The sequence below is a fragment of the Chaetura pelagica genome, unplaced genomic scaffold, assembly GCF_000747805.2.
Source record: "Chaetura pelagica isolate M959 unplaced genomic scaffold, ChaPel_1.0 scaffold109, whole genome shotgun sequence".
NCBI classification, from domain to species: domain Eukaryota; kingdom Metazoa; phylum Chordata; class Aves; order Apodiformes; family Apodidae; genus Chaetura; species Chaetura pelagica.
In genome coordinates, this window is record NW_009970725.1 from 11,637,763 (window position 1) to 11,655,534 (window position 17,772).

Here is a 17,772-nt window from a genome sequence, read left to right on the forward strand (position 1 = left end):
GGACATACAGGGTGGTATGGCCTCTGTACAGCTCATCTGCTGAAGGATGAATTTCACTGCAGAAAGGTGAAATGCTGTCCTTGGTGAATATTGGCAGGAGAACTGCCATGACACTAAGAGGGCTTCTGCTGAGGAAGGCACTATTATTTAGATGCTATCTTGGAACTTGGAAGACACAACATCATTTGTCTGTGAAGCCATAAGCTTTCTGACTGGCTGTGGTCAAGTTCCTTAGGGTACCAGCCAGCAATGAGACTGCAGTGTCTCTGGGCTGACTGAATGTCCTGCTATGACTACATGATACAGATTTACTGTGTTTTCAATACAGTGCAGGGATAACAGCTCAGGGCTCTCAAAGGCAGTATAGTCATGTCAAAGGAGACTCAGGCACATTTTTCCTTCCTGCCATATGATGTCAACATGGCTATGCTGCTTCCAAATCCAGACAGTATTTTCAGCTAACTCAAGTGTCTGCACAGCAATGTTTTGTGCTTGCATAGATACACCCTAAGGATTTATAACTCTCAGGACTTATCTAGTCCTTGGATGATGTGTTAATGAAGACCGTATAGCCAAAAACAGGTGAATGAAGACAGGTACCCAAAATAGACAGGATTTTGTCCGGAGAATATAAGCACGCATCCACATTTTATAATAAATAACAGAATTGAAGTTAAGAAAACATACACCCTTTTGACAAAAAAACTTCCCTGTTTTCTGAGGACTCACTTTGGTGATATGTGTAGTGGTTGTAGTGCTGGTGGTTTCAGATGTGATCGTTTGCGCACTCATCAATACACCCGGCTCTGAGTCAGCACTGCAATCCGCCTAGGGAACCGAAAGACAAAACCAGCCATCAGAAACACACCCCTGTGCACAGGGGGCACAAGAACTGGGCTTCCAACTGAACTTCCCTGTTCCTACAGTTCTTCATAAAGTGAGTATCTAATGGTAGGGAAATAACTGCTCAATGCACCCCATTAGTGTGTCAGTATTTCTCTCTGCACCTAGACTCCCCTTCACTTCTAGGAAGTGAAAGCTGGGGCTTTGAAATATGTAATTTCATCACTGTTCTCAAAAGGCCCTAGACGAGGACACAGTCACCCTCAGGTAAGCTATGTGTAAGTACAACCGTCTCAAGCTAATATTCCATACTTGAGCAGCTTAGAACAGTTTACAATAAGGCATGGGTGAAGAAGCATGGGTTCTTTAAGATCATGTTAAATTAGAATTTCTTACCTGAGAAGACTCATATGTAATTGTTTTTGTTTCTGTGTGGACTACTGGCACTTCTTTTGTTGAAATTTCAAGGTTTTCCCCGCCAGCAGAAACGCTACTGAAACTGATAGTCTCAGTCTTCACAACTGGCGACTGTGTGAAGGAAAAAAAGGAAAGGGAACATTTAGTAAAGCTTATGGATTTCTCAGATTATATTTTTTTTTTTGCTTGGGAAAAGTTGCAGGAACAAGTAAGAAATGCTCTGCATTTAAAAAAACCAAGAAGATAAAAATCTCTTGATTATAGTGGTGCATACATGAATATAATGCTGGCAACATTTAGCATTATCCTGAATTTAACAAAAACAAACTTCAGAAAAGATATAAACACTACAAGAGATAATGGGCACAACCTGAAAACATAGGATATTTCCTTGGAATTTCAGATAACACTTTTTGTACTGTGAGGATGACTGAACACTGGCACAGGTTGCCCAGGGAGTCTCCATCCTTGGAGATACTCAAAAGCCATCTGGGCATGGTCCTGGGCAACTGGCACTCTGGGTGGCCCTACTTGAGCAGGGAAGCTGGGGCAGATGACCTTCACAGGCCCCTTCCAGCCTCCTCAGCCATTCTGTGATCCTGTGATTCTATATTTTCTTAATATGACAGGAGAACAAATCCTGTACAGGCTTTGTGTTCCGTTCAGCTCTCAGAACAAAAGAGCAAGAACAAGTGCTCTTTAACCTTTCTGCAAAGCAGTCCTTGAAATTCTGCTAATGGGGGGGAGATAAGAACCTGGGTTTAAGACATAGTGCAATCATTTATGATTGTATTAAGCATGAAAAAACCTCTATTTTCTGTTTTTGAAGACACAAACTTGGCCAATCGTGATGGACTTTCCCAAAGAGAATGCCAGCTGAATTCTTGTTATCCCCTTCATAAAATACCACCAAATCCGGTATTTCTCCGTAGCATGAAAAGCGCTTTTACGTAAAACATGCGTGGCATTTTGCCAATGACGCAAACCAGCAACAAGCCTTGCAGGTGCCACACAAGGAGGAAATAGGAGAAACAAACTGCCTGCTGCAAAAATACAACCATACGACCTTGGTACACTTTACTTTCCATGACAGGAACGAACTTAGTCTGCTATTGCCTACATTCAAGATTCAGCACAGGCATGACTGACTTAACAACTAGTTACCTCAAAATGAGGTTTTCTTTCCAAAGACTCAGAAACGTGGACTGTTGTACTGTGCACCTCCCCTTGCTCACACGAAGCAGCAGCAGCAGCTCCTTCCTGTTTGCTCTGGGCTTTCCCAGCCTCCTGCCTTTTTTCCTCCTTTGCCCCCTCAGTCCCAGTAGAGCCCTCCTTCCCTTTCACGCCAGCAGCCACCACTGACGCTGCCTCAGCCTGGGCATCCAGCACAAGTTCAGCCGCTTTAGCAGGATCCCCGCTCACATGCACATTCATCCCGTGTCTCTCCTCGATAACTACAGTCTCCTGTACAACCTTCTTCACTGTATCCTGATGTGGTTGAACTGCCTGCTTCATTTCACTGGAAGTTATCTCCTGAGATGTCGTCGTGTCTATTCTCTGAAGAGAAAAAAAACAAACAACCCTCATCATCAGAAGAGGACCACGGTACTTGCAGCAGCTCCTCAGCTTAATGTACTGTGAACATAAATACAAAAATGAGTGATACATTTTGCCAATTTATTTCTCTCACGTCGCATGGATTGTTGTTCTCAAGACATCAACAGAATAGTAGAAATTAACAACAAAGCAAGAATCACTATTTTTAAAAGTGAAAAGAAACGCCACATTCTTTTTCTTGTTGGCATTTTTGCGTGAGTTTTATAAAGGCAAAATACAGCACCCTGCAAAATGAGCAAAATAAAGTCAGATGAGAGAAAACATGCAGGTTTTTTTGTTTTTCTTTCTGGTGAAGTTTTTATTGTGGTTTACTGTCACAAAGGAAAAGGCACATGAGTACATGCATTAGCTATATAGGTTCCGAGTTGTGCATAAACACAGGAAACAAGAAAAAGTAACAGGTGTGCAATTGTAACACTGATGAAGGGAATCAAATGGCCACCTGAGCCCAACTATGAGAAGTAGAAGTAACCCCTCCTATGAACTCAGTCGGTTTTCTGGCAGACTCTATTAAACTGAAGATATCTGAACCATCCAAGGTTTTTTCACTGGTGGACTGTTTAGTCTAAATAGACAAAGAAATGTAGAGTCATACACAGAAGAAAGACAGATCCACATGCACAGACAAACCAATTGGCAAAATCAGAGGCAGAGATGAAGGAAAGGGAGAAAAGGTTGCGGGGGCAAGGAGAGGTTGGAAACAGGAAAAGAATGGGAAAATAAATCAGAGCAAATTCATAATGGCTCTAGTAAGCAATAGTTAGGAAGCACAGTTGTTAGCATTGGCATTTTGCTGGTTCACGCAAACATTTTATTTCCTTTTAATAACAAGCCACAGCAGCAACACTACATTTCAGTAACGTGGATCTTTAAATAAACCAGAAAGGTTGAAAGTCTTACATAATGTCTGCTTCAGATTGTGGGACAGATTCAAAGTATGAGGGGGGGAAAAATAAGCTGGGTTGGCTGCTGTCAACATAAAGCCAGGCAGCAAGAGGACCAAAAGGTAGGGTGGTGTGAGGGGATTGCCTAAAATAAGTCATGCTTTAATCTTTAAACCGTGGCATGAAGTCAAAGCCACTTGGTTACCACTACTTTTGACGCAGACGACTCGGTAACATAGTGAGCAGTAGCAATGGTAAATGGCTGTTCTCTGGAATATCTCCACTCAGACAGGCTCTTATCTCTCCGGGCAAATGCCCCAGCTTTTACAGCTTCACTGCCAAGGTGTTTTTCTGCTTTGCCAAGCTGCAAGCTTCCCAGTGTACCATGTAACTGCAAATCCTCGTCCATCTTTAGTGTCTTTTTCAAACTCTCCTCTTCAGGACTTGGCAACTGAGATTCTGCTTCCTTTATGGGTGTCAGGGAGTCAGACAGCTTTCTTTTTGTGCTCTGCACGTCGGATCCCCGCCTGGCTTTCCCATCAGTGACAGGCTCAAGGATTTCATACTCAGCCACTACTGGAATGATTTCCACAGATTCTTGCACTTCCCTTCCCATTTTTTGCAAAGCTTCTACTGAAGGCTGTACTGTTTTCTCACCCTCTTTAGCTTTACTTGTCATGGTTACAACTTTCCCAGATACGGTATCATAGGACTTTCCTAGGGTGAACATTTTCTGCTTATTCTCCTCTTTGGATTGTATTTCATTTTCCAGGTCCTCAAAGGTCTGCATTAGAATGGCACTGGATTTTAATATCTCAGGTGGAAAGGCCGTTTTACTGCTCAGAGTCACTACTTTGTATGCCAGATTTTTTTGCGATCCACCATCAACTACCTCAGAGGGTACTTTGTCTATAATAACCCAATCCTCAGTGCCCTATATTTGAGATATAAAAACTAAATTAGAATATCTGAGGGTTTATCTCTATTTCAGGAGCACTAAAGTATGAAGACTTTAAAAAAACTAATGCTGCCACTTCTGAAAGCATATAGTAACATTTATCATTATACCTCTTAGAGCAGATATAAAACAAATAAACAGCATCACCTTAGGCAAAGTACGGTTCCTTTGTAGATTCCCTCCCCTTAGACACTCATATAATGTGGGCACAAAAAGTTACTTTTGCCACACTATTTCTGTGGCAACTTGAAGTGGGGAAGCATTTTAATGTATCACTTAAAATTATTATTGGAATAATCCTGAGGTTAAAAATCATAGGTTGCAACGGTTCAAAATGCTACAGGCAAAACCAAATTACAAAAAAAAAAAAAAAGCAAAAAAAAAAAGCAGCAAACAAGCCCATATAACTGTTCCCCACTTGGGACAAACATGTTGTTGATGAGGTTTTGGAACAGTACACATTTATATGTAGCTGTAGCCTGCGCTGCATTTCCTTGTTTTCATTAGAATAACATCAACCCCCTTCAGTGTTGTTTACATCAAGTAGCAAATACAGTAAATGCTATACTACTACAGATACTGAACTGAACTTCACCCAGCATCTTTTTTCTTCCTTATGCAAATGTACTTTGTGATTTGCTTTGGCTATGCAAACAGCATCCAGTTATTTGACCTTAAGATCATAACTTCTGTATTTGACTAAGCAAATGTACTAGTTTAAAATCAAATGAATTAAAAATAACCTCTAAGGATGATGGGATAGTTTTCTGGATAATGATTTGATGAGAAGTAACCAAAGTGCCAGCAGATTCTCCTTCCTGCAGCTTCTTCTCTATCACACTTGGCTAATAGAAAAACCAATAAGAATACAAAGTTCACCATCACTCAGCATAACCTGAATTCACTTGACAATATAAAGGAAATAAATTCTAAACACAGAAGTGCCCCATTCACCACAATGTTCTCAGTGAGGCTTACGCTGGAAATGCATGCACAACTGCAAACAACATCCACAAACATCACCGTGCAAGTAGATTTCTAACTAGCAGAGAAATCCATCTCTTTTAGGAAGCCATAAGTTCTGGAGGGTTCTCATTCCTCACAATTTGGCCCCCAGATTACATCTCCCCCTAGAACTTATGAAATAAATTTATTTTTATTTTTTTTTAAAGTGACTTGGAAAGAAAAAAAGATAATAAAATAAGAAATCATTGCCAGCCTATCAGACTGCATTTCAAGAAAGTATTATTTGTTTTTACCTGCAATTCAAGGAATGTAGTACCTCCCTTCTGCAAAAATATGAGTTTTTCTGATTTTTCTCTTTCTTCTTTGGTCTAATGTCAGGGGAATAAATGGTTTTAGTATATGGAGGGTATATAGTCTACTATACTTTACATCATAATTCTCCACTCTACAAATTATTAATTTAATTGTAAATTAGGAAACAGAATTAAAAAGAATAATTTTACAGCAAAGAAGTTTCCAGTAAGAAGTGAAATCAGAATCTCTCTGAGAAGAATAAAAAGCAGAAACAAGCATACTGTTTGTGTAACAGGAAAAAGCAGTAAATTGAATAATGCTGGGTATGGATGCACTGTGTTACTTTGATCTTCTACTATTCATTTAACTCTGGTGCCAACTTCCACAGCTTCCACCAATGGCCTAGAACACGCCCCTCCACCTTCACCCTAGATTCAGCTCCTTCCTGAATTTGCAGCCTTCTCTGTTGAGGCAGAAGGTGCTCTCTGCAAAGATTCCAGCTTTCCTTTTCTCCTTCTAGGTACGTGAGGTCTGAGAGTCTTGTTACCATGCAGGAGACTGGCCACTACTGCATTATTCTCTATAGTGTGCCACCAAAACCCTCACCTTTATCTCCTCTGCACCTCCCAGTGCTTTGAGAATGGAAAGAGTATCTCTGCAACTTGGCCAACTGGGACAGTTTTAAATGTTGGAAAGACTCATTTTCCTAAGGTACTGTTTTAAATATGTATACTCCACATCCTCATGAAGAAAGGAACATGTTTAAAGAAAGATACAAAACTTCTATACACTTGAAAGAGAAAAGGAGAAATGTCTCATCTCCCTGACTAATGAGATGAATAACTTCATTATTTTTGAAGTGCTGGTTTAATCCAATTCAGATCAGAGTAAACATCGTCATGGAGATTGTTAATATGATGGCTTTCACTTCCTGCAGCTATCTGGCCACAATTATGGCAGATATTTAAAACTATGCATTTCATAATTAAAGAACACCAAAGTATTTCATTTCCCCTGTTATTGTAAGAAGAAAACTGCTGACTAGACACAGGTGCCAAATACTCAAAGTACACATTTTGAAAAGGACTATTTTCCCTTCTATTCCTGTTGTGTTATATTAAAGAGCTACAGGTAACAGCACTGAATACTTTTCAATGTGGATATGCTAATTTAAATGTGCATCTTCTTTGACTAGAAGAAGCTACTACATAGTGCAGTTCCACATGTTCTCTAACCTGACTGCCTCTGTATTTCTTAGTAGTCATCAAGGTGCTGGTTTGGACCTGTGCATGGCCTCCATTTTTTCCTGAAAAATTCCTCTCTCAGTAGGACATGTGAACTGGGACCATCCCACTTAGTAGGACCAAAAAGGATGGTCAGACATTACCTACAGCAGGGGCCCCTTAGTGTCAGAACTCAACTTATAGTTAGGCTCTGATAGTTCAAACCTACCTGTATTCTGCCACAGAAATGCCTTCATTTGGATGAGATTCTGTGGGACAGCTGTACTTTACTGAGATCCTTTACTTAGGAACTGGATATTGCTTTTGAGCAAAAACAGTAAGAGAGGAGGTACCAAATAAGGATAAGTCCTGTCCTTTTCCTTTCCAAATGCCTTGCTGGCTAAATAATCTTCCATCAGAGTGAAGCCTTCATCACTGTGTCATGCTTTGCTGCTGCTTGTGTGTTTAAATTAAAATTTGTTATTAAATTTCTTAAGTAATAAAGACATTAAATTAACTGGGGGGGTGCGTTTTAAGCTTGCCTCACCTGCAGTCCTCTGATTCACGCTCAGCCAGCCAACTCAACAGTTCCTTACATCTTTAGTATATGTTAAATTCATTGTGCTTATTATATTTACAAGTTTACTTTTAAGACAGAAATCCTGTATTTTCAAGTGCAACCAAATTAACATGTTCCTGAACAAGGCAGTCAGAGCAACATTAAGATTCCTCAGTGCTCTCTCCAAAAGGCAAGGTTTGGAGATCAGTCTACTTTTTACATATTTTAATACAACCTGATGGCCACTCTAATGCATGTTATGATGTCTGTATCAGCCACTCATTAGATGGACATGAATATGTGAGAAGAGGGGCCTTTTTCTTGGCAACACCCCTTTCCCTAAGAGGAGAAGCTAGCTGACGTGTGTCATCTGCGTGCCTCCAGGGATTACCTTCCCCAGAGAGCTGCAGGTCTCCAATGCCAACACCTAAGGTGGGAAAGCTGAAGACTCTACTGAATTATATTTTCCAGACAATTTTTGCAGAGTCCCTTATAACATTACAATAGTGCTGAGGTAACAGAAGCAAATTTTATGACCGTTTATTGGTCTGTAATGCTAAAACCAAGTGGTAACCATAAAGATCATTCCTATGAGACAGAAACCAGATATCTCTTCACAAAAAAAAAAAAAAAAAAAAGTAAAAAATTTATCTTTGTGCAGACCACACAAGCATATTTCTCTTTGCTTCATCGTATTTAAAAGAACACGCCCCTTTCTTTTTTTTTTAAGAACAATGTATTTTATGGCTACATAAATGTTACATTGTTACCTCTCCATCTCATTATCTGCCTACAAACTAAATAAAAAACAGCTTTACCAAACTTCAATAATACACAATGAGGGAATTTTTTTTAACCATGCACACTGCATGAAAATGCACATGCTCAGCAACCTGCACCAGGTCTTCAACAACATGGTATCCAGCAGATTGCAGCAACTACTGGTTCTCTTTTGGAACTGGCAAGCAGGTCTAATTATCATAATTATTTCTCCCCTGCCTTCAAGGACTGAGAGAGTTCTGGCCTTTGCTCTATATTTTCTTGTCTAGCTTGGTACCCCCATCCATCCCACTACACTGCTGCTCCCAACCTGTCACTGGTATTTAAATTTTCTCTCCATCACCTTCATGGGTTCTTTCACGCACAGCCAGATTTCCTCAAGCTCACCAAACATGTAAGTAAGCTTGCATTTTGCACTTGTAGAAAGACCCAATTCTGTCATGTGTGTTACAGTGAATTTCATACTCTATTTTTTCTATCTGTCTGTCTGTCTATCTATCTATAGATATATAAGGAATCTGCTCTTCCTTGCATGTTTACTGCTACAGCCTGAGTCCTCGAGAAAAAAGGGAGCACCTGCAAGTGGGGAATGACCTCTAACTACAGCCTCTGAGTCTACTGAGAGCTGTTATAAGTAAAACCAAATAGACAAAGGTAAGGCAGCCTTTCAGCTCACGCTGACCTCTTCAGGCACTAGTGGTTCAATCATAGGAGCTTCCTCCTGCCTTGCTGCAAGCCGAACGGGAGATGTGGAAAGCCTCTTCTCCCACTCATTAGACACAGCCGTTTCTGTAGAGGTTTCCAAGAAGGTGCGTTTCAGCTCGCTTATATTGGTCTGATGTTTCATCAGATCTTCCTGGGTTTTGTCTAGGTCCTGGACAGTTTTAAAAGAATAGAGCAGTTTGTAATACATCCTAAACCAACCAAATTTTAGAGCCAAAACACACAGCTTGGTTAGTAAAGAGGGAAGTAACATCTCAGGGAGCTGGGGAGCACAGCACTAACACAACACTCTGTGAAAATGTGGCATTTTGAAAGATAACAGCATAGCATATCTTGTAGAAGTGAGTATAAAAAATACTCCTTTAAGAGCTTATCTGTATCGCTATAATTTACACCTGATAAAGAGGCTTCAAACATACATACATATGCGCGTGGATGCACACACACATACGCGCACGCATATATATATTTATAGTACAAGTTAGAGAAGTCACCATAATCTGAGAAAAAAAATCTATTTGATTTATTAGCAGGTGGGAATACACAATTCATGCATCATAGTGCAGATTCACAGTTTACCACTAAAACTAACACACAGGTACGTACATGCACTGGTATATACCAATACCAACCTCTAACATAAGATTACTATGTTTGACATACACATTTTCACCCTGTATTCGCTTAATCAGACTATTCTGAAAGAAGTGAAAAAGAAAGGGAAAGGTAAGGGACATAGTATTGAAAGGATACAAAATGCTGTTTCTACACATTTCTTCACAGAGAACCGACAATAACATGCTGAGAGAGGTGAACACCTCCAACTTTGAGACTTGAGCAACATCTGTGCCTTTCGTTTCTGTACCTGTGCCTTTAGATCTCCGTCCTCCTCTTGATCCGACTGCCAGCATGAGAAAGATTGGAAAACAACACCTTACCCACTTGTACAGCCGAAGGCTTTACAAAAATTGGCGAGAGGAACATGCTAGGTTAAGGTCACACTTTCTCTATGCTAAGGGCTTAAGAAGAGTGAGCAGACACACTGACTTTGCACGGTTCTTGTAACTCAGACAAGCCTCCTCTTTTCAAACTTATTAATTATGAACAAAGGGATATTAAATATTTTCATTCTATAAATATCATTTGTGCACTCCACCTTCATAGATCTCTATTTGGGGATCAGCAGTTGGACCTTCCCACCAGGACTGCGGCTGGTTTAGGACCAAACAGCAACAGCAAATCCTTTGGAAGCCCGTAATCCCGGAGCTTAAAGATATGACATCTCCTGGGCTACAGGCAAAGTTCTGCATAAACTGACCATGGGTAAACAACCCACAACACTTTCTACAGAACGAAGCACATTTTATTTGCTTAATTTATTTTGCTTAAAATGTTATTTCCCTAGCCCCAGTGCCTTTATTTTTATAATTTCATTTCATATTTAGCCTGTGTATATTCTTTTAGAATCGATTTGCAGTGGCAGCCTTCTGGAATGGCACAGGCATCACGTTAACTTCAAGCAATGCAATATGGACTGTCCAAGCAGCCCCATTCCTGAGGGCTTTTTGAAAGTCATGCTTTTTGAAAAGCAGGTATCCATAATGAAAACTGAGGTTTTTTTAATTGAATCTTCTTCCCTAAAATAAAAATGGCAGCTAGGGAGATCATAATGCATTTTTTTATTTATAAACTGAACATTTTAAATGTCACTGTTTGAGGATTGTGTTTTACTTTCTCTATTGGCTGAAGGCATAAAGCCATACAGGGCAAGAAGCACTGCAAAGCATTTTGGATTCCTGACTCATCTCAACACACCTTATGTCGTGGCTACATTTGCATTCTTTCAATGCTCCTGCCACTATTTTACTATTAATTTTTCATATAGTCCTAATTAGTCAAATCACCCACAAGAAAAATCTTTATCTGCTGATTACTTTATAACTCAGTTCAAATCTATTCTATTTACAGCCAAGGCTGAATTGCCCTGACACATCACACAGAGAATTTTTCCTTGATGGTAATTTTAAAGAGTCTGAAATATTAATGAGATCCTTCTGAAAAACTGCAGTAGTGTTTGTGATAAGACTCTGTCTTCTACCAGATGTCAGACCAAATTCAGCTCATGTTTGCAGCTGTAACCACATTAATTATGAAAGCATTATATGCACTTCACTGGAGTCACATCAGGTTGAATTTACCTGCACAGTCTATATACCGTGTTGTGGATATGAGCCTTCTCAGTGTAGAAAAAACACAACAGAGCCTTCTCTGAAGACAATACCTGGGCTACTGGTGGCAATACGTGAAGACAACACGTGGTATTACATTCAAGGAAACCCTTAGATGTTTATAATGGGTGCTTTACTTCTGGGGAGATCCTGACTGGACACCAGAAAAATATTTTTCACTATGAGAACAGTTGAACATTGGAATAATCTCCCCAGCAAAGTGGTGGATTCCCCAACACTAGACACTTTTAAGACTCAGCTTGACAGGGTACGGGGTGTCACCCAAATTCTGTTCCTACGTAGAAAGGCTGGACCAGATGATCCTTGAGGTCCCTTCCAACCTGCCATTCTATGATTCTATGACAATCTGGAAATTTCTTTATTGAGAAAATTAGAAAACTGCTTTTTACGATCTTCTTACCCCCATTTCTCTCACACAGGCTGCAGATTATAAGAGCAAACAAGCAAATGGAACAACGAAGAGCACAGTGTGGCAAGCATGACCCTCCCAGCTGGGAAGCACTGACGGGGGTGACGCTGCCACTACCCTGCTATCCACACAGCAGAGAGGCCTTGCAGTTTCCAAACCAAACAGAAATTAAAGGAACTCATAGGGACCACCAAAAACTCAACTCCCCCAGCAAAGCCCCTGCATTCGCAGGCTTGTTCATGCAGAGGCGAGCGGAGGGACCCTGAACCACCGTGGGAGACATGCAGTTGGGCACTCAGGGTCGGGAAGAGATGAGGCAAAATGTTCTTCCCTGCCCTAATTGGGTGCTGGTGACGTACAAACCTCAGTGGCAGTGGTCTCACCATCAGCTGCAGTATCCGTCTGCTCACTGTCAGTCTATTTGGTTAGACAAGTAACCGGGTCCCAAGAGGAAGGCAGGAATAAAGAATAAACCCAGCTCATCAGTACACACGGCTCACACGGGCAACTCTTAAATCCAACATCCCTGTGAATTGCATTGGCATTGCTTTTCAAACCACGCACAAGTCAAAGAAGCAAAATAAAAGTGCTATATTAGTAAACAGAACAGACTCAGAGGAAGACTCGAGGCGTACTGTACACAGTATATGGCTTTACTGGAACAAATTTATAAGCCAAACGTAACATTGCTGGAAAGGTGTTATTTAAATAGCAGATTCTTTTGTTGTTTTTTTTCTTAAGAAAGCCAGGTGGCTTTTAAAAAAAAAAACTGGGGTTAAAAAAACCAACAGTTAATGTTTTCAAATAAGCTTTTCCTCCCATAATGCTTTTTTAAAAGAAAATTATTTACCTATTTTTTTCAAGCCAATATAAATTAATATGGTATTTGATTTTTTTTATCTGGAGGGGGAAAAGATAACTAAAAAAAAAAAAAGAAAAAAGGCTACTTTAACAGTCACCTGACTTTCAGCCCCTCATTTGTACAGAAGTTGTTCTTGTTTCCACATTTATACACCATGAGGCTGTCTGCATTACCAAGGAGTTCAAATAACCATACCCCCAGCCCATCTACTGTCTGTCTGCAGAATAATGGTAAGGCTCACATCCCACTCGGTTCCAATAAAGAGCAGCTGATATTGTTAACAATAGTAAAAAGAAAGAAAACTGTCATTAAAAGAATAAAAAAACCAAACCAAACTTCTCATTCCATTTAAGAATATGGATGAAAGCAAGAAGAAAGTAAAAGTTACTCCCGCCTCCCCCAAAAATCACCTGACTTTCAGCCCCTCATTTGTACAGAAGTTGTTCTTGTTTCCACATTTATACACCATGAGGCTGTCTGCATTACCAAGGAGTTCAAATAACCATACCCCCAGCCCATCTACTGTCTGTCTGCAGAATAATGGTAAGGCTCACATCCCACTCGGTTCCAATAAAGAGCAGCTGATATTGTTAACAATAGTAAAAAGAAAGAAAACTGTCATTAAAAGAATAAAAAAACCAAACCAAACTTCTCATTCCATTTAAGAATATGGATGAAAGCAAGAAGAAAGTAAAAGTTACTCCCGCCTCCCCCAAAAAACGAAAAACACTTACTAGGTACAAGTGATAAAAATGAAACAAAGCACAGCATTGCACAGACTGATCTATCCTTGCTGGAGTGGAGAACCCAAGTGTCAAGATTTAATACAGTCAGGTGCTGGTTACTACAGTCTGAGAAGAGAGTTCAAGTGACTATTGTTGATGTGATGCAAGATTATGGAAAACTAGTAAGTAAAGAAAGTGCTCCCCAGTGCCCCAGACTGGCGCATCCAAGTTGTTTTAACATCACTGAAAACTCTGGTTTTGATAGTGATTTTCTGCGGTCCTTATATAATCTAAGGTAACCCAGGCTGGTGATTTAAAGCTAGGTCACTACATCTCATCCTCAAACACATCAGCATAACATGAGAGAAAAAATCTGGAGAATCATAGTCCTAACTATGAATTTCCTATCTTCTGTCATTTTCTGACAACCCCAGTGTTTCATAAAACTGCTATTTTGATTTTTTTCATTGCTTTGTTTTCCATTATTCCTTCCTTTGAATAATTTGTAGTGTTTGCATGACAGGCAGAAGAATACACAGGCATTTTGCACTATTAAGCAAGTGCATGAATGCAAGTCATATACAATTTTTCAAGCAATAACCACTCAATAAACAGACCATTTTACTTTTACATTTAACTGAAATGCCAAAAAAAGTCTATCTATCTGTTTTAACTGCTTTCACTGAAGTGTTAGAAAATTGGTATTTTTATTAGTGAAGGATCTCATGTATTTATAGCATTATAAGCAATTGGAAAGGTTGCAAATAGTAAAACCCTTCTATGATTCTAAGAATCTGTAAAGGTATGGCAATATTTTAAAAAAATTATGTATTGTCCCTGCTATTTAAAAAAAGAAGAGAAGTTAGTGATGAATCTAGGCATTTAAAAGGATTTAAAAGATCTGTGTCAAGGCACCATAACACAAGTCTTGCATATAGGATTCATTTAAGAACTTGAAATTTGGAACATTAGAGAAGAGTCAATAGAAATACTAGCTGAAGTGCAAATATAGAAGCTAATCAAATCTAAGGCGTGAGATTCTGTCTTTGACAACATGGACTGCCTCCAGATCCACTGCTCAAGGGAGAACAGAGCTCAACAAGGTATGAGATTGGTTCAGGATACTGGCTGTAGCCTTCCACATTACTGTGTGCAATCTTTTGTGAACTGGGGGAAAAAAAAAAAAAAAAAAGGTTTCTGTTTGTTTTACCATAACAGCAATGAAATCCTAAATAAGGCATAAATTTGTTTTATTGTAACTAACATGTTTGCTAATAAGCCAATCAACAGTCATGAAGTTAAAGTCAGCATTACTTAATTACTTGAGTAAAAATCTGGGGTGATGACAGAGAAGGGAGTGGCAAATTAAGGCTAAGCAAGGCAGGTCTCCTCTGGAGTGGAGGGTAAGAAAGGTCTGGCTCAACTCTGAGATGTGCTGTAGGACGGCTGCTGGTGGGGCTGGTGGGTGGGCGAGAGATGGAGCAGGAAGGGAAGGCAGCCATCTCCCGAGATGCTGCGGCTGAACCTCCTCTAACTTATGATCGTAATTGCTGTGATTTGTTTTGCCAATGTAATGCAGACATGCCCGAGTTTAAAACATACTCACTTTCATGCAATATTTTGAACAAGAAATACCCCCTGGATTAGGCACAAGTCTGTGTTGTCTGCCAGGAGGCACTGCCAGAGTAATCACCCTCATAAAAGAGAGACACTAAAAAGCCTATTTTAGAAGTTCTGCTCAATACTTCCTAACTTTGCTAATGAAAAAGAGTGCTCATTTCTGAAAGAGGAAGACCAATGAATTACATAAACACTCTCTCATTACTGCCTCTGGAGCTGGCATGGTACTAATGCTGTTATTGCTACTAGATTAATCCAAGTGCAGAGCTAATGCAAATTGAGACTTAAATGCTATCTCAAAATGAGGACACAAAATGAGACAGCAACACTTTGCATGCCTTTTATCAGAAATGGCGCATTATTATTTAGTTGTTAGGCATCACAGAGCCAAAAGCATCTAAAGACAATGCTTTTACAAGATAAAAATTGATGTGACTTTTGGCTTCCCACAAAAAGGAAATTAAATCCTGCACCAAGTCGTACAAAACCAACAGCAACAGATGACACAAATGTTTAGATGGGCAAGCTGGTTTATTGAAGATGACTCCTGCAATGGCATCGACAAGGGGCCAAGGTCGGCTTTTTACAAATGGCCAACTGGTCTGCCATTATCTGATCTAGGTGTTTTGTGTTTTTTTTAACTTACAAAGCAAAAACTGCATTTTCGCATTTGGAGATGAAGGGGAAAAAGGAAAAATGAGGAAAAAATGAACTCATCATTTTATTCTGTCAACAAAGAATACCTAGGCTCCTGCAAAAACTGAGGTGCCAATTACTATGTTACTTAAACAAGCAGATTTCTTTCACTCTTCTGGATACATAATCATATCCACAGTTCAAAGAACCACTGTGGACTCCTTCTGCAGTTGGTTTATCAACCTGTGATAACCCTGGCGGCTCAAGACATCAATTTTGGCAGTGCTAATAAAACAATGCAAATGGCAAGACAGTCCACATGGCATTGCTCCCTCACCAGCTGCAGAACAGCTGTCCCAATCTGACCTCACACTGATACATTGGATTTAAGCATGGGAAAACTAATCTGCAGCAGAGATGGGATCAAGGCTGAAAATCCAGATGTAGGTTTCACTGAACCAGAAAACCTTTTCTGGGATCAGGTTACAGCTGAAAGCCTCTTGCAAAAAGCTGAGTCCACCTGAATTTCAAACACCCTGAAGTTGGTGAGGGTGCCTGTTATTTCTGGCTATTTGTATACATGTAATGTATATACATACACATATATATGCACGCATATATAATTATGGAAGAAATTGTACTTAATTCTCACTATTATTATAACCCTACTATAAACTGGAAGGGGGAGGAAAAGGCCTTGGTGGGTTCAGATACAAGACTTGAGAGCTGATCAGCAGCAATTTGTTTAGTGCAAGTCACTTTGCATCAGCTGACACAGTTCAAACCAAGCTACTATCACACAGTGTTGTGCCTAAACCTGGGCCCCAAGCTGCACTCCCAACACAAGAAAAAAATAAAAAAGGAGGAAAAAAACCCCAAACAACCCCCAACCAAAAGAAAAACAATACCAAAAACACCCCTTCTAACATCAGCACAGACAGAAATGAGGCTCTGAAAGTAGGACCACTATTGCAGCGATCTAACACTGGTTAGGACTGAAGCACTGAACACAAAAAAGAGTGTGTTCGATGCCGAGGTACACACCTCTTCCTCTGAACTGTCACTCAGGTCATTGGCAAGTGAGGCACTCAAGGAGGCCGCCTTGGGCTCCAGGTAGCAGAGGCACATAGCCAGAGGAAAGGAGAGAGTGAGGGCGTATGGCACTGAGAAAGAGGCAGAGAGCAGAAAGAAAAAAATGAAGAGGAAGCAGGGCACCAGGGAAGGGGAGCGGATGGGAAGGTAGTGCTGCACGCTCGCAGGCAAGAGGTTGGTTTCGGAGAGGTTAGGGAGCGACAGGTAGCCGTCGTCGTCCAGGAGGGAAGGGAATGATTCTGGGAGTTGCAAGGAGAAGGAAAACAGCGTTCCGCCTTTGCTGGCTTTTTGCTTATAGCCATAGGACACATCTTGCTCGGCAGAGCAAGCTCGTCCCTTTCTGTCAGAGTCTGGATCCGAGTCGCTGTGCTTTGGGGCGCTCTCTTTGGGTGCCTCACAACTTAAGGGCTTTGTTCGAGTGCTCTCCTTGCATCTCCGGCGAAGCTTTGCTGAAGGTGCGTGGGGGCCAGGCGGTGGGGATGGCGAGGGGAGGCAGGAGTCAGTGCCAAGCAAAGATGGCTGGGGACAGAGAAAGAGCAGCAAACAAGGCGCAAAAGCAAAAGGACAAAAAGAAAACTGTAATTAGTTAATTTTTTTCCATGATGATAAAGTATATATATATAAATAAAGTTATAAACAGCATTTTAACACCACAGCTTTCCACTGAGTTAAATGGTGCGTGTTCCCATGCCACACTCCACAGGTATTAGTGAATCAGGGTTACAGCTTACAAAAGGCAACTTCTTGATTAAGCATTTTTCTAGTCATCTGCAGCACAAGATTTACATTAAAAACTTCATGGCCGTATGTGGAGTCTCAGGTGCTGCCAATTTCCACTTACTGTAAGACTGGCTTCAGTTCCTAAGGAGTTTTCAAACACGAAGTACGTGGAGAGCAACAAAGAAATGAGGGAAT

The 17,772-nt window shown here is 40.4% G+C and overlaps 1 protein-coding gene across 1 annotated transcript in view; it reads right to left on the bottom strand.

Annotated features, from left to right (window-relative positions):
* The window catches only part of EPB41L3 (erythrocyte membrane protein band 4.1-like 3), a 70,318-nt gene that overhangs the window by 3,077 nt on the left and 49,469 nt on the right, over positions 1–17,772 (bottom strand). The window contains exons 12-19 of the mRNA XM_010006860.1: positions 16,810–17,376; positions 12,286–12,339; positions 10,130–10,165; positions 9,224–9,415; positions 3,320–3,442; positions 2,425–2,817; positions 1,240–1,371; positions 730–828 (exon numbers count right to left, since the gene is read on the bottom strand). Of these exons, the coding sequence (XP_010005162.1) occupies positions 730–828; positions 1,240–1,371; positions 2,425–2,817; positions 3,320–3,442; positions 9,224–9,415; positions 10,130–10,165; positions 12,286–12,339; positions 16,810–17,376 (1,596 nt within the window). The remainder of the gene's footprint in view (positions 1–729; positions 829–1,239; positions 1,372–2,424; positions 2,818–3,319; positions 3,443–9,223; positions 9,416–10,129; positions 10,166–12,285; positions 12,340–16,809; positions 17,377–17,772) is intronic.